This window comes from Arabidopsis lyrata (genome assembly GCF_000004255.2).
Source record: "Arabidopsis lyrata subsp. lyrata unplaced genomic scaffold ARALYscaffold_5, whole genome shotgun sequence".
Classification (NCBI taxonomy): domain Eukaryota; kingdom Viridiplantae; phylum Streptophyta; class Magnoliopsida; order Brassicales; family Brassicaceae; genus Arabidopsis; species Arabidopsis lyrata.
In genome coordinates this window covers 383,677-404,208 of record NW_003302551.1, presented here as the reverse complement: position 1 = coordinate 404,208, position 20,532 = coordinate 383,677, and the positions used below count along the sequence as shown (strand labels likewise).

The 20,532-nt window shown below is 34.2% G+C and overlaps 4 protein-coding genes across 7 annotated transcripts; 2 read left to right on the top strand and 2 right to left on the bottom strand.

Moving 5' to 3' along the window:
- Positions 1-65: 65 nt before the first annotated feature.
- Positions 66-3,370, top strand: LOC9311155 (dolichyl-diphosphooligosaccharide--protein glycosyltransferase subunit 1B). 3 transcript variants are annotated; one of them, XM_021026657.1, is made up of 9 exons: positions 66-209; positions 282-394; positions 736-780; positions 1,072-1,703; positions 1,974-2,121; positions 2,309-2,488; positions 2,570-2,638; positions 2,725-2,814; positions 3,045-3,370. In XM_021026657.1, exons 2-9 carry the CDS (start codon positions 290-292, stop codon positions 3,168-3,170), a joined length of 1,395 nt encoding a protein of 464 aa, XP_020882316.1. In that variant the 5' UTR covers positions 66-209; positions 282-289; the 3' UTR covers positions 3,171-3,370. The 3 variants fall into 3 exon arrangements, with proteins under 3 accessions (XP_020882316.1, XP_020882318.1, XP_020882317.1); XM_021026659.1 differs by having other exon boundaries at positions 79-159; XM_021026658.1 differs by having other exon boundaries at positions 81-169.
- An 89-nt stretch (positions 3,371-3,459) lies between these two features.
- On the bottom strand, positions 3,460-4,898 carry LOC9312840. The gene has a single exon (XM_021026661.1). It carries the CDS (start codon positions 4,717-4,719, stop codon positions 3,763-3,765), a length of 957 nt encoding a protein of 318 aa, XP_020882320.1. The 5' UTR covers positions 4,720-4,898; the 3' UTR covers positions 3,460-3,762.
- A 5,558-nt stretch (positions 4,899-10,456) lies between these two features.
- On the top strand, positions 10,457-15,474 carry LOC9312839 (protein VAC14 homolog). 2 transcript variants are annotated; one of them, XM_021024346.1, is made up of 20 exons: positions 10,457-10,772; positions 10,877-10,990; positions 11,101-11,166; positions 11,354-11,443; positions 11,541-11,660; positions 11,743-11,771; positions 11,870-12,012; positions 12,111-12,205; positions 12,372-12,458; positions 12,581-12,688; positions 12,783-12,874; positions 12,964-13,045; positions 13,137-13,202; positions 13,320-13,435; positions 13,517-13,637; positions 13,810-13,971; positions 14,060-14,188; positions 14,269-14,337; positions 14,445-14,732; positions 14,887-15,474. In XM_021024346.1, exons 1-20 carry the CDS (start codon positions 10,683-10,685, stop codon positions 15,049-15,051), a joined length of 2,232 nt encoding a protein of 743 aa, XP_020880005.1. In that variant the 5' UTR covers positions 10,457-10,682; the 3' UTR covers positions 15,052-15,474. The 2 variants fall into 2 exon arrangements, with proteins under 2 accessions (XP_020880005.1, XP_020880004.1); XM_021024345.1 differs by having other exon boundaries at positions 11,740-11,771.
- An 87-nt stretch (positions 15,475-15,561) lies between these two features.
- Positions 15,562-18,092, bottom strand: LOC110228122 (ankyrin repeat-containing protein At2g01680). The gene is made up of 3 exons (XM_021024347.1): positions 17,427-18,092; positions 16,744-17,153; positions 15,562-16,642 (listed from the first exon to the last, which is right to left on the bottom strand). Exons 1-3 carry the CDS (start codon positions 17,746-17,748, stop codon positions 15,776-15,778), a joined length of 1,599 nt encoding a protein of 532 aa, XP_020880006.1. The 5' UTR covers positions 17,749-18,092; the 3' UTR covers positions 15,562-15,775.
- Between the last annotated feature and the right edge of the window lie 2,440 nt (positions 18,093-20,532).

The following is a 20,532-nucleotide window of genomic DNA, read 5'->3' as shown; positions in this document are numbered from 1 at the left end:
GTTAAAAAACGACAACGTCTCATGTCGTTTTGGTTTTGAGGAAGAAAAAAGCTCGTAAAGCTAATCCCTAAATCACGAGAGAAGTGAGAGAGACTGAGACTTTTGTAGTTGACCGGAGCATTCTCACTTCGCCGGCCGACGTTCTTCCTTCCGCCGTCGGTATCTATCTGTACGATCCACGATCTCTCTCGCTGTATCTTTCCTCATCGGTCAGTAACTTTTTTCTGATCTTGCAAATCCTCTGAGCTCTTTCGTTGATTTGAGTTTTGTTCTTATTGCAGTGACGAAAATGGCTGCTCGTATCTGGATCTTCTCCGTCGTCGTAGCTGTATTCTTATCTATTTCTGCATTTTCCTCAGCTCAGGATCTCCAGATCGTAAATGCCGAGCGAAGGGTAAGATTCTCCGATGTATCTTCTGTAACAAATTCATAAATTTCTGCTTTCCTTAATGGATCCGTAATTCAAGTTAATGAAGTTTTCGTTGGGATTTGCTGTCTCTCCGATCTATGATTGGTTTGTAGAATTACTGTGTGATTGGTCACTTCGCTGTTGATCATTGATAGGCTTCATATGTAATGTACGTTGATAGGTGATGTGACTCTTTGGGTGTGACTTTTCACCAGTTATACTTTTTAAGTTTAGTAATCCAAAAGTTTGATGATAGAGAAGCTGTTTGCAGAATCTTATTGCCTGAAACTGAAATGCTCCTCCTTTGTGTTTGTTTTCGTCTACAGATTGATTTAAGCTCACATATCGTGAAGGCCTTCTTGACTCTCAAGGTATTTCTAAGCAAATGCTTTTAGTAGTTATTCCTATTGAATATACACTGGAAGGTTGGAACTTAGAACTGAAAAATTAAAGCTTTTAGTGGTTTAATGTTATATGAAACTACGGCTTCTTTTCTTTCAGTCAAATTTAGTTTATTGTAGTGAAACTTGTTGAAAAGGTTGGAACTTTAGTGGCTTTGATTCGTTGTGACAGTTCACTTGATATTATTACTTTTCTTCTTCATCATCCTTAAGTTTTTCTATTAGGAGGTGACATTTTCTTTTCTGGATTTCTTTCTTTAGGTTGAAAATATTGGTAAAGATCCTGCTGCAGAAATGCTTCTTGCTTTCCCACCTACCCAGATCAAGAATTTGGCTATGGTACAAGCCCTGGCAATTACTGGCAAGAAGAAAAAGAAAACCTATTTGCCACTAGATGTAAAACCAACTGAACAATCTGATGCACCAAATGACACTGGATACTACCGTGTTAAGTTTATTAGCCCCTTAGGTCCGGGTGAAACTGTTTCACTTGAGGTGCTTTACATATTGACTCATTCGTTGGAACCTTTCCCAGTGGAGATAACCCAGTCAGAATCTCAGTTGGTTTACTACCATGATAGTGCAGTGATATTGTCACCATATCATATTAAGCAACAGACAACTTTTGTTAAGACTCCTACTACTAGAGTGGAGTCGTTCACTAGCATTGAACCTGCTAACCGGGCTGGCAAAGAGATAAAATATGGACCATATGAGAATCGTGCTTCATACTCTTACACACCTGTCATCATTCACTTCGAGAATAACAGTCCGTTTGCCGTTGTTGAGGAGCTTGTGCGTGAAATTGAGATTTCACACTGGGGTAGCCTTCAGATTACGGAAAATTATAGGTTGACTCATGGGGGAGCGCGTCATAAGGGTGTTTTCTCGAGGTATGTAACTAATGACTTTTATTATGTATGAGGTGACATCTGGAAATTTATCTCTAGGAATTAGATGTTGCAGAATTTCTGTTTTTGTGTTTTGAGTTAATGGTTAAGGTGCCATTTTCCATTACTGAAGACAACTTTTCTATGTTATTGAAGTAAAAATGTCTTTTTAATTAGCTATCTGCGTTACTGGTGAGAGAGCTCAATGGAGATGTTGTTAATATATGTATGCTGTTCTGCTGAAATGTTTTTCTGAAATCTCAATTTTGGCAGGGTTGATTATCAATCTAAACGGTCCGTCAGTGGTGCATCTTCTTTCAATGCGCTACTTGCAGTACTGCCTCCCAGAGTGAACTCTGTCTACTACAGGGATAACATAGGAAACATCTCAACTTCACATTTGCGTACAGGCTTTAGAAAGGTATGGTTGGCTCTCTTCTCTTGATCTGTGGCCATTTAGGCAGTGATTTTGTGCCCTGAGAAACTCTGCCAATTCTCTAATTGTACAACAATCTGTTGCTTAGGGGGGTATACCTCAAAAACGTGATGTGATTTGTTATTCTCTTTAACTCTCTGGATTCTTATAAAAAAAAAGTTGGTCTTTGCAGTCAGAACTTGAATTTGAACCGCGGTACCCATTATTTGGAGGGTGGAGTGCAACTTTTGTCATCGGCTATAGAGTTCCATTGGAAGACTATCTCTTTGAAGCATCTGATGGCCGACGTTACTTGAACTTTACCTTTGGGTGCCCGCTTGTCGAAACTATAGTGAACAAGTTGACTCTCAAAGTGGGTTAAGCATTTTCTACGAGTAGTTATTTCTCTCAGTTGTTAGTAGAGTGCAACTTAACATAGGAAGTATCATTTCAGGTTGTGCTTCCTGAAGGATCAAAGGACCCTTCTGCTGTTTTGCCCTTTACAGTAAATCAAGAGTTAGAGGTACTTCATCAGCCACACATATACATGAATTGCATTTTCAAACTATAGTTATTACACAACATGTATCTATAATGGTCTTGTCTCAGGTCAAATACTCATACCTTGACATTGTGGGAAGAACCGTGGTTGTGTTGCAAAAAGATAATGTAGTTCCCACTCACAACGTACCCTTCCAGGTAAAAAATGCCTTAACACTTACAGCTAGCTAGCTTTTCCACAGACTTTAATATATCACCATGATGAGCCAAATTCTTTATTTTTCTTATGTGTAGTAGTATTAGAAGAACCCTAAAAAAACCTCGGTGTATTAGTGTTATTAGCAATAGGCTCATTTTGTTCCATAAGTTACAAACGGTTTCTGGGAAAAACGCTATAATAGTGCTTAACATGTGTGACGTTTTCACAGGTGTACTATACATTCAAACCAATATACATGCTTGCGGAACCATTCATGCTTGTATCGGCTTTCTTCTTAGTATTTGTGGCTTCGCTTGCGTATGTACACATTGATCTCAATATTGTCAGGAAGTAGAAGTCTCATGAAAAGTCATTTGCTTTCACTTATAGACTCGTAAAAGAAGATACTTTATTACTTTTGATCATTACTTTTTTATAAGAAGAACTAAACTTTGTAGTTGTTGCCTTTAGTAGTTGTATCTTTGACGCTCTTTACTTGTAATGAAGTGTTGGAGTGGAGGTAGTATTTTCCTCTCCAATCTTTGATTTCCTCAATTTTGTTTACAGAGATATAAGTGTTAATCCATCCAACAAGTGAAGTGGAAAAGAGAGAGATTGCCAAATTATAATGAGGAAAAAATAGATTTAAATAGATTGTTTTTACTCTACTAGTCAATGTAAATGTTTCAAAGCAAATTATGGTACAAAGATTTCGAATAAGAGAGGCATATGAAGATAAAACAACCGGTAATAACAACAAAGTCACAGAGAAAAATGGCAAGAATAAAAAGAAATGCATAATAAAATTAGAACAAGTTAAATTAACAAACTACATAAGAAAAAGAAAAAGATTACACTAAGACAACAAACACTAATCTTCCTTGCCTTGAAAAAAAAAAACTTGCCTTAAAAATTTTTCTTCCACATTTCACCATCACCGGAGATCACTAAACCGGATTCTTCTTCGGCCTTCCTCTTCCTCTCTTCTTCGGCGTTCCATCTAAATTAACTCCAACGTTGTCTCTCTTCGCTGCACCACCTGACCATCCATCAAAGCTAACCTGAACACCATGCGAAGAAGACGGGTGACCAACCCCGTATCCGCCACCATTAACACTTGGAGGAGCTGCAACGCCGCCGGATGAGAAAAGCGGAGGCATCCAATTAGGGAATTTGGCAGCATCAACTCCGTTAGCAATGGCGGCTTCTCCTCCTTTACCACCAACAAATCCCATCGGAAAAAACCCCCAACAACAATAATACTCATCTTTTCCAGGAACCAACGGAGGCAATTGAGGAATAATGGCCGCGTGAAACGCTCTTTGACAGTTTTGACATCTGATACAATACTCTTGATAAACCCTAGGATACTCATGAAGACTGTAACAATACGGACACGCCGTCCAAAACGTAGCCATCTTCTCATTGGTTGTTGTTTTCTTCTTCGATTTTTGAGTATTGAGATCTACTTTTGTGAAGATGAGATTCAAATCTCGATCGAATTGAGATTTCTTTGAAGGTGTTGATAGAACTTCCCATGCATCAAGCACGAATCTGAAAGCTTGATCGGCGAAAGGGAAGCGGTTTTTGTCTGGGTGGAGAAGAAGAGCCAGACGACGGTATTGTTTCTTGATTAGATCGTTGTCTGTTGATGATTCATTTGGATCTTCGATCTGAAGGATTTTGTACCAGTTTGGTTTGTTTTTGATGCGATTCTCTGAGGAAGATGAGAGGAGGACATCGACGACGGCGAGGATTTGATCGGTGCCTTCGAGGAGTGGCTCTGTTTCTTGAGCTAAGATTGCAAACTCTTTTGAACCGTTGAGATCTCGTGACTCCAGAAGCTTCTCTGCGATTCCGAGAAGACGTTCGGCTTCTGGTCGGTTAGGGTTGTTGTCTCCCATCTTCGGCGATGGCGGAGAAATGGTGAGCAGATCTAATATTATCGCCTCCTCGACAAGACGATGAAACAAGGCTCTGATTGGCTCTGTGTAAATATGGTCAGGAAACAAAAAAAAACAAAAAAAGTAACATTGGAGTAAACGGAAAAAAATCTTTATGCGTTACCAAAACTATTTTTAGTATTAATGTTTTCATTTTTATATGATTATTTTTCACCGTTTTATACGTAAACTGTATTGCAAATAAAATTCATCTTTTGACTCACCGACGAGAATTACAATAAAACAATATGATTATACTTTATTTATTTTATATACATAACCATCTATACTAGTGGAAGCCCCCTTGGCCCATTGGTTGACCAAGGGTTAATTAATGCTTCTACACCAAGAGGTCTGGGGTTCGAGTCCCAGATATTGCGATTTATTAATAAATTTGCAGATTAAATGAGGCAAGTGTGCAGGAGATCTCCAGCGAAGTACAATTATAGCCGTTCGCCAGGATTCTACGCAGAGAGAGAAGTGTCGTTAGGTCGTGGATCATTGAAGGTGTCCGTTCGCCAGGATTCTACGCAGAGAGAGAAGTGTCGTTAGGTCGTGGATCATTGAAGGTGTCCGTCAAGAGCATGGAGAAAGAAGTGTCGTCTGTCGTGGATCTAATAAGGGTCGGAAGGAATTGTCCATTGTAGAATCGTCTATGTAACAGTTCTCATAATTTGCAATAAATAATAAATCTAGACGTCAAAAAAAAAAAAACCATCTATACTAGTATTTTTGCAACATTTTGGTGACGGATAGGTAAAAATGCTTCCGGGTATATCGGATACCCGATCCGTTTTTAAAATACCTTCACAAAAAATTTGTTGGGTCGGATTATATTTAACCCAACTCATACACCGGATATTCCATATTTAATAATTTAGATATTTAGAAGATTTGATTAAGATTTATAATTATGATTCTCCTATCATCTTTGTTTGATTTGTTTTTAACTGTTTTGAATAATCATATAATACATAAAGTAAAAAAAAATCAATTTTTTTTTTGCATATACTGTGATTCGAAATTTTAAAAACGGACATATATTATCCAATTGATGAAAATGTGTGTTCAACGTTCTACATCGATTAAAATATTTAGATAATGATTCAGAATCATATAATAAATAAGAACATTAATAAAATAAATGAGTTTTTTTGCCGGATGGGTTTGGCGGGACGGGTTTTTGAATCAACAATAATAAAAATATTAAAATATCATTAATCCGCCGCCTCAATACGGATTAAATCCTTTTTTTTTAATACCACAAATATTAGACATATTAAATCAGTCTCATTTAGAAAAGATTGTATAAAACCAAAAATTGTCCCGTGGTATAATGTCTCGTGGAATATTGTTCTAAATGGTTAAATGGTTAATTTAACTGACACAGCAGAGATCACACCCATAGAACAAAAATTGTCCCGTGGTATAAACGAAACTCAGTTCAGAAATTTTTTTTTACTGATAGAGCAAAACACTTAAAAACAAATGCATAAACTCAGTTTCACCAGATCAAAGAACTTAAAAGATCAAAAACAGAAGTAAACCCATAGAAAAATGAAAAAAAAATATGAGAAAGAGAAACCTTTTTGGAATGATTGATGATGATACGAGAAGCCATTGTTGTGCAATCGGAATTGCTTCAGCCAATCCCAAAATTCGCAACTGCAAATGAAAACAAAAATGATGCGAATTTCGTTAGGGTTGGGTTTTTCTCCTTTCTTTCCCTTAGCTTTCATTTTCAAAGTCAGCAAAAATATCAGAGATTGATAATTCGATAATTTGACTTTGTATTTTATCCTCAATTCAATTTTGAAACAGTAAATCTGTGGATGTAAGATATATCCGATCTAGAATTCACCAATTGTTGAAGAATAATGGAAAATCTGGGATTCAATGATGAACACGACAGAGAGAAAAAGATGAAGATAATTTGTGTTTGATTGATTAGGTTTTTAGAAATGGCAAAATGCCTTACAATTACCAGATTTTGTCGTACCAATACCAATTATACAATAACCGAAATGGAAGGCATTCCAAGAGATTAAACCGACTAATTAAGCTTCTTCCTTTCACAAACCTGGTTTTTTTTTTTTCCCACATTTATGTTAGTACTAAGATTTAACCCGCAATATACTAGGAGATAATTTTGTTTCATATAATCTTAATTTTGACCAGTTTAATTCAATATGTCTAATATTTATGGTGTTAACAAAATAAATATAAAGATTTAACAAAATTAGAAATGTCAGGTTAATAATATTTTAAATTTTATTAATAACGATTCTTACCCGTCCCACCATATAATCTCATCCAACTATAATACACGTCCCGTGTTATTTTAAAATTTTTTATAGTTTAAATATATTCTTAATATTTATAGTTTTTGTTTATTTTTCATAACCACAATTAATTTACAATCCAAATCCGAATGAACAGAAAATTTAACTTATCAAGCATCCACATTTAAAAGTTTGTATAGGGTTTACGTCGGGTTTTTAGTTAAACTGTTTAAATTTTGTCGAATATAGTTAATTTTAAACTCTTAAAATGTTTTAAATATAATGAATATCTAAACATATACAAAAATTTAAAATAACACGGGACGGGTTTTGCGGAACGGGTTTGAGTAAACATTAATACAAATTTAAAATATTATTATTAAGAAATGATATTGAAATTGACTTATTCTACCATTTATAGATATATACAACTCTCTATATCAATATATACATTTAAATTAATAGAAAAAATACATGATATCAACTAAAATATTGAAATTAATAATTCAACAAAAAATTTCAAATAATATATATGCCCGCGGTGTACCGCGGGTTAACATCTAGTCTATACTAGTATTTGCAACACTTTGGTGACGGATAGGTAAAAATGCTTCCGGGTATATCGGATACCCGATCCGTTTTTAAAATACCTTCACAAAAAATTTGTTGGGTCGGATTATATTTAACCCAACTCATACACCGGATATTCCATATTTAATAATTTAGATATTTAGAAGATTTGATTAAGATTTATAATTATGATTCTCCTATCATCTTTGTTTGATTTGTTTTTAACTGTTTTGAATAATCATATAATACATAAAGTAAAAAAAAATCAATTTTTTTTTGCATATACTGTGATTCGAAATTTTAAAAACGGACATATATTATCCAATTGATGAAAATGTGTGTTCAACGTTCTACATCGATTAAAATATTTAGATAATGATTCAGAATCATATAATAAATAAGAACATTAATAAAATAAATGAGTTTTTTTGCCGGATGGGTTTGGCGGGACGGGTTTTTGAATCAACAATAATAAAAATATTAAAATATCATTAATCCGCCGCCTCAATACGGATTAAATCCTTTTTTTTTAATACCACAAATATTAGACATATTAAATCAGTCTCATTTAGAAAAGATTGTATAAAACCAAAAATTGTCCCGTGGTATAATGTCTCGTGGTCTTAGAGGATGATATGATTTATAAACTTTTATATATAATAAATAATCATTAAATTTTAAAATAAAAACAAATCACGGGACGGGTTAAGAAATTACGGAACATGTTACATTTCGGAAAGAATTTATATGGCGGACGAATTTGAATCAATATTTATATACCGCTTTAATATGGATTAAATCCTTCGTTTATTAATAATTATCTCGTAGACTCGTGGTATACCGTTACTTAATAACAATTGTGAACTATAATATAAATAAATATGTTATAAGGAGATACAATTTACAAAATATTTTTATACTAACTTTAAAATTAAATTATCCCGCGGTGTACCGCGGGTTAAAATCTAGTAAAAAAGTAAATAAATAGAGTGGATATAGTATTAATTTTTTTAGAAAAAGTTTTACTATAACTAATTATTGGAAAAAAATCAATTACTAATAAGGGACTTATTTGGGGGGTGTTTTTAAGTTTTGGCTTTCAAAAATGTCATTTTCTTATATACAAAAACATAAATTTATAAATGATGTTTGGGTTTATTAGATTTCAAAATTTTTAGGATATAGTTTTCGTTACGAAATATGTGTGTTTATGAAAAAAAAATTCTGAAATTTTTAGTTTTTACAAGTGACAAAAATGGCAAATTTGAAAATTATTGGAAAAATAACATTTTTGAAAAATGGTTATGCGAAAATGGCATTTTGGACAATAATCCCTTATTTTCAGCTATATTATCCACAACACATACAAACATTAAAAGAAAAATATATGGTCAAAGATAATATCAAATGTTTTAAGAATGAAAGCTTTCTAAACCTAACAATATTGGAAATAAAGTCCATCTTTGACTCACTCACAAGAGTTACAAATAAAACATGATTATATTCACCCTATTTATAGTAAAACTTCTATAAATTAATACTCGCTAAATTAATAAATTCTTCCGGTCCCAAGTTGATATCAATGTAAAAAATAAAACAAACCAATAAATTAATAAGATGGTCAGAGAAGAAAACATGGCCAGAGATAAGGAACTTTTGACTCAATGAGAAGAGTTACAAAGATATCATGGCCATAGATAAGAAATTTTGACTCAATGAAGAGAGTTACAAAAATAACATAATTATACTTTTTTCATTTTATCCACACCACATTAAAAAATAAGTAAGGTTTCTTTTTGGTAAGTAAAAAATTAGTAAGATTGGAGATAATATAAAATATTTTAAAAACGAAATTTTACAATTGTTTTGTAAATAAATACCATATTTAACTCATCGACGAACGTTACAAATAAAACATAATCATCGTTTATTCATCTTATCCACACCACATATGTAAACAAAGAAAACATGGTGAAAACTATATTAAATGTGGAACATTAAATTTAATTAATGTATCTAATGATATTGGAAATAAAATCTGTATATAACTCATCGACGTACGTTACAAATAAAACATAATAAAACATGACTAGTGTTTATTTGTCTTATCAACACCACATACAAAAGTAAAGAAAGCATGGTTGGGATTATGTTCATTGTTTTTTTTAAAAAAAATTTTACTATAGGTAATTGTATTGGGAAAATATTCATATTTGTTTTGCAGGAGTGTGTTACAACTTACAACTAAAATATGATTATCGTTATTCATCTTATCTATAACTTCATATACAAAACATGATGAGAAATAACATTAATTGTTTTTAAACACACAAATTACAATATCTAATTGTATTGGAAATAATGTCCGTATTTGATTCACGGGCTAACGCTACAACTAAACATCATATATACAAAAGAAATTAAAAAAATATAGTCTAAGATAATTTATATATTTTGAAAAATACTAATAAAATTAACTATATGAAAATAGTACACATATTTTATTTACTTGCAAACTTTACAACTAAAACATGATTATTTTTTATTTCTATTATTCACATCAAATACAAAAAAAAAATCTAATTAAAAAAATATTTTTTTATTTAAAAAAATTGTAGTTGGAAATAATCGAATGTTTTAAATAGAAAAATTTAATATAACCAAAGAACCTAAAATTATGAAAAATTCAACTCTAGGTAAATACCGATATTACCCCCGGTTATCTAGAACTATACTAAGGGTGAGTTTGTCATTTACTAAAGTGATCACGCACTTTTCACTTGTCTTCTTTATTAGTTTTTTTTTAAAAGACATCAGATGTGTGTTCATTTTTACCAAAAAAAAAAAATCCACTTAGGAAAAAAAAAAAAAAAAATCAGAAATATGTTTATGCAGAAATCGAATTGGAGAAACCGAGTAACTGGTAGCCACAGATGAGTTCGTCGTTTTTGACCAGATCTGATTGTTTTCGTCTTTGACGTTGAATAATCCTCCGCCTCCTTCTTCTCTCATCCGATCGCGATTTTGGTTCCGAGAGAAGTTTTGCTTTTTGGTGGATTTCATCTGACAGACATGTCAGACGCTCTTTCTGCGATTCCGGCCGCCGTTCATCGCAATCTCTCCGATAAACTCTATGAGAAGCGCAAAAATGCTGCGCTTGAGGTTTCAATTTTCTTCTCTCTTCTCTCTTTCTTTTGTTGCGTCTTAGGGTTTTTCTAGTTTCTGAGATTATCGGTTTTTTTTTTTTTTATATAATTTTGTTGTAGCTTGAGAATATTGTGAAGAATCTAACTTCTTCGGGTGATCATGACAAGATCTCGAAAGTCATTGAGATGTTGATTAAGGAATTTGCCAAATCCCCTCAAGCTAATCATCGAAAGGTCTCCAATTTTGAGATTATTTCTTAGCATTTGCGTTTACTTAGATCCCAGAATTTTGAGAATAGGGCTTTTATCATTGAACCATATTCTGGCTGCTTTTTGTTGTATAGGGTGGTCTAATTGGCTTAGCTGCAGTAACAGTTGGTTTGTCTACAGAAGCTGCTCAATATCTTGAGGTATAACTGTGAATTTATTCAATGGTTTGCACTATAACACATAGTTAATCTGCTCATAGTAGGATTTGAAAAGTTATGTTTAGTGTAATCTTATCGATGTATAAATCCATCTATAGTATTAGTGTAGTTTCTTTTTTGGCTTATAGGATGTTTTCTGATTGTTCTTTTTGATTCATGACATGTGAAGCAAATAGTGCCACCTGTGATTAATTCCTTTTCTGATCAAGATAGCCGAGTTCGGTACTATGCATGTGAAGCTCTCTATAATATTGCAAAGGTAAATACTGTAGTAATAATATACATGTGTTTCGGTTCAGTGTTCTATTTGATTTTGGTATTGATGCACCATCGCCTTCTTTTCTGGTTTGCTACAGGTTGTGCGAGGCGATTTCATTATTTTCTTCAATAAGATTTTTGATGCCTTATGCAAACTCTCAGCAGATTCTGATGCCAATGTCCAAAGTGCTGCTCATCTTTTAGATCGCCTTGTTAAGGTATGGACATTTCTTTCCTTACACATGAGTGGTATTTTGATTTTAAACATATGTTAAATAGATTTAATACCTTGTAAAGCAGGATATTGTGACGGAAAGCGATCAGTTCAGGTGTGTTTAGTTAGCTTTTTTGTCTGTGTATCAAAAAAAAATCTACCACTATTAACTTTACTTGACTCTCCATTTTCTTGGGATTTGTATTTTTGCAGTATTGAGGAATTCATACCTCTTTTAAAAGAGCGCATGAACGTTCTAAACCCTTATGTTCGGCAATTTCTGGTTGGATGGATCACTGTTCTTGATAGTGTTCCAGACATTGATATGCTTGGGTTTTTGCCAGACTTTCTCGATGGTAATTGCGATTTGCTAACTTCAGCTAGATTTATATTTCCGTATTCAAGTTTAGTTATTTGTGTGCTCAGCTGACTCAATTTGTCAATCAAATTCCAGGGTTATTCAATATGTTGAGCGACTCTAGTCATGAAATTAGACAGCAGGCTGATTCAGCTCTTTCAGAGTTTCTTCAAGAGATAAAAAATTCACCAGTAAGACTTCTGTTGCAGCCTTGTTTTTTTGGACTAAGATAAAAATGCTGCTATAAAAGCCCATTTTCTGTGGATCTATCTTATCTTGTTAGTTCGTGTTTGTTTTTAAACACTGTTTGTATGTTTCATCGGTAAATTACTGACTGGATCAGTGCTACTGTTGAAGTCTGTAGATTATGGTCGCATGGCTGAAATATTGGTGCAGAGGGCTGCTTCTCCTGATGAATTCACTCGATTAACAGCCATTACGTGGGTAAGCAGAAAAAACCATGCTTCTGCTTGGCCTCTTCCAGTTACATATATGGTTAATACTTTGAGTGCTCAGAAGATTCATATGCTAAGAATATCTGCTTTCTTTTAAATGTGTTTTTCTAGATAAACGAGTTTGTAAAACTTGGGGGAGACCAGCTTGTGCGTTATTACGCTGATATTCTTGGGGCTATCTTGCCTTGCATATCTGACAAAGAAGAGAAAATCAGGGTGGTAAGTTTGTTTCTCCTCCTCTTCAATGATGGAAATTATAGGTTTATATGCAGCTTTGCACTTTCTTTGGTTTTTGATTTTTTTATTGCATAAGGTTGCTCGTGAAACCAATGAAGAACTTCGTTCAATCCATGTTGAACCCTCGGATGGTTTTGACGTTGGTGCAATTCTCTCTGTTGCAAGGAGGTTAGCTTTTCTCTATCTTTGTTTTTTCCCCTTTTGAATATTATCAAATCTCGCTTGTTTTTGTGATTTGTGAGTTTTGCATTGAGCAGGCAGCTATCAAGTGATTTTGAGGCTACTCGGATTGAAGCATTGAATTGGATATCAACACTTTTGAACAAACATCGTACTGAGGTGAAGAAACTGGTTTTTGTTTGGGCATCATTCTTTTCTAGTTAGCCTTTCTGTTTACCGCTTTATAGCTAAATTGGTAATGTTGTAACAGGTCTTGTGCTTCCTGAATGACATATTTGACACCCTTCTAAAAGCACTATCTGATTCTTCAGATGACGTAAGTTTTATCTCCATGACTGTTTATTTGATTGGTTGTGAACTAGAAAGGTTTGGTTTTGCCTGGTAATTAACTTATTTGATATTTGAACTACCTGGACTTGAAAATATACTTTAGGTGGTGCTCTTGGTTCTGGAGGTTCATGCTGGTGTAGCAAAAGATCCACAACACTTTCGCCAGCTCATCGTATTTCTAGTCCACAATTTCCGAGCTGATAATTCTCTTTTGGAAAGGTTAGTTGCATCTAATAATCCGCCTTTTAAGTTTCTGGAAAGAACATATTATTTAGTTGGTCCAAACATATCTCGTTATAGGCGTGGTGCCCTTATCGTCCGAAGAATGTGTGTACTTTTGGATGCCGAAAGAGTCTACCGAGAGCTCTCTACAATTCTTGAGGGAGAAGATAATCTTGACTTTGCTTCTACCATGGTTCAGGTAATATCTCCTTTCCTAGCTTTCTTCAATTAAGGAATGTTTTAAGGTCAATACAGTGAGTTATTTTGTCTGCGTGTTTTATATGGCCCCTTGAGAGCTGGCTGGCTTTTTCGGTTATAATTTTCTCACTTTGATGTATTAACCACTACTGTCTTTTTGTTTTATGTTTCAGGCATTGAATTTGATTTTGCTTACTTCCCCGGAATTATCGAAACTAAGAGATCTTTTAAAAGGTTCACTCGTCAATCGCGAAGGGAAAGAACTTTTCGTTGCCTTGTATACTTCATGGTGCCATTCACCCATGGCAATTATAAGCCTCTGCTTATTGGCTCAGGTAAAAAACAAAAACAAATGTAAATTTAATACAATATGATCGTGTTGACCATCTATATTGAATATTGAGGAAACTGAATTATTTACAGGCTTACCAGCATGCGAGTGTCGTGATTCAATCATTGGTAGAAGAAGACATTAACGTCAAATTTCTAGTACAGCTTGATAAATTGATCCGGCTTCTTGAAACTCCAATCTTTACTTACCTTAGATTGCAGGTTTGCTTGAATTATCCCAAAATCTGTTTTCTTTTCCGGATTCTTTCGTTGCTACCAAAACTTTTTTTTTTCTTCTGCAGCTTCTGGAACCAGGAAGGTACACATGGTTGCTGAAAACACTTTATGGTCTTCTAATGTTACTTCCTCAGGTAAAACGAAAATAAGAAAATTGCTGGTTTTCTTGGTTTGGTTTGTCACAAAATTGCTGGGTTTTTTTTTAAAACAATTGATAGTTCCTGGTTTTTTATGTATGCAGCAAAGTGCGGCGTTCAAGATACTTAGGACAAGACTCAAAACTGTACCAACGTACTCATTCAGTACTGGAAACCAAATAGGCAGAACAACTTCAGGAGTTCCTTTCTCTCAGTATAAGCATCAAAACGAGGACGGTGACTTAGAGGAGGATAATATCAACAGTTCTCACCAAGGAATCAATTTTGCTGCGCGGCTACAACAGTTTGAGAACGTACAAAATCTACATCGCGGCCAGGCAAGGACTAGAGTGAACTACTCATATCACACTTCCTCTTCTTCTACATCAAAGGTACACTCAACGCAACAAATTTTTATCTGTTAACCTGCGGTATAACGTAACAGAATGGTGGAACATAATTGCGAAGATTTACCAGTTTCTCCCTTAGCAATTGGAGTAATAATAGATATGGATAGTCTCATTGTGCTGTAATTTGATGTATTAGGAGGTGGGGAGATCTGAAGAACAACAACAGCAGCAACAACAACAACAACAACAACAACAGCAACAACAACGACCACCACCTTCTTCGACATCATCATCAGTTGCAGACAACAATCGACCTCCATCAAGATCTTCAAGAAAAGGCCCTGGTCAATTACAGCTTTAACCTACCTGGTAATCAATCATATATAATAAATAATATCAATCCCCGACAATCATCATCATCTTCTTCTTCTTTGTGTGGACACCACCGATCCCTTTTGTCTCCTGTAAAATTGTATATCTCTCTTTTTTAGTAACTCTTCAAGTTTCGACGGAACTTGTGGAAAAGCTACGGTCGTGTCCATCCTCTCTCTCTCTGTCGGGTTTTTTTTTTTTTTTTTACGAGAGATTCTTCTTCAGTCCCCCAGTCTACCTTATATTTTTTTGGGTTTCGTTTCTTGAATTTGTTTCATTGTTTGGAGCTTTTATATTCTACCTTTTGTGGATGTAAGGAAAAGAAGTGATCATGTGGTTTTGTGTTGTTTTTTTATAACTGGAAAACCACATGAGTTTGTAGAGGTGACTTATTGGATATTTTTATGTTGAATGATGCTCCTTTTTTCATTTTCCTCATCTCTCAGTGATATTATATCTTATACAATGTTTGCTAATAAGAAACATTACACTTCACTAGTACTCGAATGAAATGCATATACTACCCAGTAGTAGAACAAAAGAAACAATACAGATAAGGTATACCGGTGGCGACTTTATTGCTATATATGATACAGATAATATGTACCAACAAGATTTATTCTAAGAACACAACACAGACTTGCGTTGAAAAAAAGGTAAAGAGGAGGAGACGATCTATACAAAGACGTTTCAGCAACATAGTGTTGCGAGATTCAAAGAGCAATAATCTTCTCGAAATCTGATTCATCTTCAAAATCGGAAACATGATGAGAGTAAGACCACGAGAACGACTTACTACTCCCTCTCCTAATCCTTCTCTGTGAATCGTTACCGCTCCTACACCGCTGCCGAAACACGAAATAACACATACTCGCCAATGTCCCTACCAAGATCGGTGCTCCAAGCAATGTCACGGTAATCGCCATCCATGAGTTTCCCTTTCCAACAACCGCAAACGCAATCGCCAAAAATGCTCCGAACGTGCAAGCACAAGCTGCCCACATTAGCTTATTTACCACAGACACAACTTTCTTCTGCGCCCGTGTGTCCCATGCAACCAAAGTTATCTGAACCACCACAACCGCTAGCGATATAAACAGCGATGTCGCGTTCAAAAGACAAAACACACGGAATCCAGTTCTCCCCGCGATCTCTGCTTGTCCCACATGCGACCCCTCCGTGAAATACTGACCCGGCAAGTTGAATATTGCCAAGAACGCTATCGATGCAAACAGAACCGCAACCACAGTTATCGAGTTAGTGGTGTTCTGAACTGCTTCTCTGTGGAGTTTCCTCAACTCTTTCGCGATCCCAGAGACACGGCGGTTGGTTTTCTCGTTCTGCAAAAGCTGCGATTGCACCTCGTGTTTGATATCGCTTACAGCTCGCTTCAGTGCTCTCGCCTCATCTTCCCGACCAATGTACCTCCCGTGCTTAGCCCCAGCTTCAACTAAAGCCTCATTTATCTCCAAAGCGGATTCGCTATACTGAAGCTTATCCGCCAAATCCATAGCGGTTTCTTTCTGGTTGTTAAGCGCATTGACTTCAATCGCCGTAAATGTCAGCAATAAGCTCGTAATCTAAGAAACAAAATCCAAAGGCATTTACGCAATTAAAGTATTATAGTGGATATTTGAAAGCTAAAGAACGATACAACAAGACGAAAGGAGCAGTATAATACCTGTGGCCGCGCCTTTCGAGTAGCGATATGCAAAGCAGTGTTCCCTTTCCGATCTCTCTCATTCAATATTGTGTAATCAGCCTGCAAAATCTCTTCAACTACTTCCAAACTTCGCCCTTTAACTGCCATGTGAAGAGCGGTCTGACCTTTCTTATCTTTAACACCAACAATGGCTACGTCTTTCTCTATGAGAGCTTTCACTATTCGAAGAAGCCCGTACCTTCCTGCTGTGTGCAAAGATGTTTTCCCGTTCTTTCTCACAATCATTGCACAACTCGGATCAACATCAAGCATAGCATTTACTATTTCTAAGTGATCTTGAACAGCAGCTGCGTAAAGCGGACTCGTGTTAGAAGCATCGCAGATTCTGCAAAGCTCGGGCCATAGTCTCAGTAGCTCCTTCACAATCCCTGGAGATCATAAGCAGAGCCAAATCAGAATATCTTCCAAACTACGAAATTCAAATCCATTTTCAGCAATCGCAGATTCAAAATCATAATCAGAGAGCCAAAGTTGGAAGATTTGAAGTCAGTAAAAAGAACCAAACTCAGTGAAAATTGTAGAAATGTTGGATTATACAAAAACAACATTACTCGAGCTTCGAATTCAAGTCAGAGGACTGGAATTGAGTTTCATAATCCAATCAAAAAGCAGCAAATCCTATCAAAATTAGTGAAACATACCCAAGTGACCTCGCTTAGCAGCGACATGAAAAGCGTTCATGTCGGATTTGGATCTGATCTTAACTGTTTCCAAACTACAAAACCTAATCAAGTAACTGAAAATCTCTTCAAGATTCTCAGCAGCGGCGATATACACGGCGGTTTCTCCGGCGTCGTTTTGAACAGACATAAGCTCAGCCACAGCAGAAGACGGCGATGACTCATCGATTAACTCATCTCCGGTTAAATTATCAACTAACTGTTGAAGTTGACTAAGATCTCCTGATCGAACAGAGGAGAAGAAAGCTTGGTGAGTAAGAAACTTCATCTGCTTCATCTCCATCTCTGTAAAGCTCTGTTCTTTCTCTCTCTAAACCCAAAAAGGTCTCAACTTTACACAGACTCAGTACTCTCTCTCTCTCTCTTTCTACAAAATATCAGCCAAAACCCATCAACATGAACAGATTCGATCTCCAGTCTTCTGTTTGTTTTTTTAGTTTTGCTTGGGATTCATGTGAAACCGTGTTTGGTTCTTTTGCTTTTTTGTTATAAAAGAACAAAATTCTTTAAGGTTTTTGCTTTTGTTGGAGAGTTGACACTAAAAAACTAAAAAAGATGATAAAATGGGAATCTTTTTTTTTTTTTTTTGCATCAATCAAAACCCGAATGGTCTCAAAATTTCTCCTTTCAATAATTCGTTTCTCTGTATTTTAAAATGTTTTTTTTCTTCCAATTTGACGAGACAAGCAACATTATTTTATCAAACGAATTATTTGTACTATAGATAACGTATGTGGACCGTTGACAGTTGGAATTATTTTTTAATTTTGGAAATATCTAAAATGACATGTTATTTTCAATCATGTAAATTCATTATTAATCAAAAAAAAAGAGAGTGAAACAGTCCAAGCCCAAGTACAGCCCAATTATTTATATGTGTAAGAAAAATGGATTTACAGTATATATTACATGGCTTCTGTTTTGTTAAACGCCATTTTTTATGGGCTTGAATGAAGCCCATTAAGTAAATATATTTAATAACTAGCAAAGTAAACTAAACGGTCTTTTTCTGTTTTTTGTTGAATGAGGGAGATACTTCATATTGACGCCAATAACGCACCGTCAACGTCTCCGTAACGGAACCACCACCGACCCTGCATCATCGTCAATTCATTCGTCACAAATGTGAAATGTCATCTAAGTTTAAATTCATTTTATTTTGATAAAATTAAATTATTTTATTGATAGTCTTTTTGTATATAACGTTAAATTGATATTTTCAGAAAATTAAGAATAGCATAACGAGTATGAACTATGATCCTTATGGTTTATTTTAGAAATATAGAAATAGCTAATTAATTCACTAAAACAAAAATGCTTTAAATTTATTTGGACTAAGAGACAAAGCAATATAAATAAATTAAAAAAAGCTAGATTGTAGAAAAGGATTAGGTTGCAAGTAAGACACGTCGAAAGATAGTGACTGTAATTTTTGGATTTTATCCACAAATCAACCAAAATAAAACAAAAGAAGCAAAATTCAATTAATTTAAATTATCATATTGTGGAAAATTATGTGTTCTAGAAAAAAACATATAAACAATGACTTTATCATACATTTAATATATAAGTAAACTTTGAAAAAGATGTGCCCTTCAAAGTCTTCCAAATCCTACTTGGATCCAATACATAGAAACATTTTATAAAGTACACAGTTTTGTATTTTTGCTACAAATCATTTACAACTTTAAATTAAAACAATATGGGAAAATAAAACTGTATTTGTAAAACTATTAATTAATTGGTATATAATACTTCCTCTGCGATGTTTAAAGTTTTGCACACTAATTAAGTAATCATTTAATTTTTTAATTAAAACATCATTTATAATATATTAGACACAATTCAACCAAAAAATAATAAAATATGGATGATGCAAATGGTTAAAAACAATCAAAGTTAAGTAACTTTGCTTTGAAAGTTTTTTAAAAAACGCTTAATTTGAAGAGAAATTGTTAAAAATGTCCCTTTTTCAATACCCCTTTTCAAAAATGCCCCCTTTGAAAGTCCATTTTTAAGTTTGCCCTCTTTTAGTTTTTAATGACCATTTTACCCTTATTTGAAACAAAATTAGGTCCACAAAATACAAAATATTTTTTGGCGGGAAAAGTGATCCCGCAATTTTCCCGCCAAAACACTTGTAAAAACCTTTAAAAAACCTTGTAAAATTTTCCCGTAAAAATTTTTCCCGCCAAAAAAATTTTTTTGCGGGAAAAGTGATTCCGCAATTTTTTTTTTTGGCGGGAAAATTTTTGTCGGGAAAAATTTACAAGGTATTTTAAAGGTTTTACAGAGTATTTACAAGTGTTTTGTAAGGTTTTACAATGTATTTTAAAAGGGTTTTACAAGGTACTTATAAGGTTTTATAAGGTATTTATAACTTGTAAAACCTTATAAAAAACTGTGTAAAACCCTTATAACTTGTAAAAACCTTATAAAATAGCTTGTAAAATCTTATAATATCTTATAAATACCTTGTAAATACGTTGTAAAACCTTTTAAAATACATTGTAAAACCTTATAAATACCTTGTAAAAAACCTTTAAAATACCTTGTAAATTTTTGGCGGGAAAAATCCAAAAATTTAACGCCAAAAAAATTGCGGAATCACTTTTCCTGCAAAAAAAATTTTTTGGCGGGAAAAAGTTTTTCCCGCCAAAAATTTACAAGGTATTTTAAAGGTTTTACAAGTTTTTACAAGTGTTTTGGCGGGAAAAATTGCGGGATCACTTTTCCCGCCAAAAAATATTTTGTATTTTGTAGACCTAATTTTGTTATATTTCCTTATATATTTGTGATATCTTTTATTAAAAGAAGGGTAATTTAGTCATTTTGTACATAAAAAGGGGTATTTTTAAAAATGGACAGCCAAAGGGGGCATTTTTGAAAAGGGGTATTAAAAAAGGGGCATTTTTGTGAGTCTCCCTAATTTGAATACTAGTGAAGAAAACTAGTAATTCAAACAATTAAATATGTGCTTTTTAGTAATGAACAAAAATCTGTTTCACAAAAAAAAAAAAAAAGTAATGAACAAAATCTATAGTTTGATATTTATTGAAAATTTTAT

Bases quoted from the DNA above. Each gene is read 5' to 3' on its own strand.
- LOC9311155 (XM_021026657.1), top strand. From the start codon at position 290: ATGGCTGCTCGTATCTGGATCTTCTCCGTCGTCGTAGCTGTATTCTTA. The intron at 781-1,071 runs GTATTTCTAAGC...TTCTTTCTTTAG, and splicing joins AGGCCTTCTTGACTCTCAAG to GTTGAAAATATTGGTAAAGA. The intron at 2,639-2,724 runs GTACTTCATCAG...GTCTTGTCTCAG, and splicing joins CAGTAAATCAAGAGTTAGAG to GTCAAATACTCATACCTTGA.
- LOC9312839 (XM_021024345.1), top strand. From the start codon at position 10,683: ATGTCAGACGCTCTTTCTGCGATTCCGGCCGCCGTTCATCGCAATCTC. The intron at 13,203-13,319 runs GTAAGTTTTATC...AATATACTTTAG, and splicing joins TATCTGATTCTTCAGATGAC to GTGGTGCTCTTGGTTCTGGA. The intron at 13,436-13,516 runs GTTAGTTGCATC...ATCTCGTTATAG, and splicing joins GATAATTCTCTTTTGGAAAG to GCGTGGTGCCCTTATCGTCC.
- LOC9312840 (XM_021026661.1), bottom strand. From the start codon at position 4,719: ATGGGAGACAACAACCCTAACCGACCAGAAGCCGAACGTCTTCTCGGA.
- LOC110228122 (XM_021024347.1), bottom strand. From the start codon at position 17,748: ATGGAGATGAAGCAGATGAAGTTTCTTACTCACCAAGCTTTCTTCTCC. The intron at 17,154-17,426 runs GTATGTTTCACT...TATGATCTCCAG, and splicing joins TGCTAAGCGAGGTCACTTGG to GGATTGTGAAGGAGCTACTG. The intron at 16,643-16,743 runs GTATTATACTGC...TTTGTTTCTTAG, and splicing joins CTCGAAAGGCGCGGCCACAG to ATTACGAGCTTATTGCTGAC.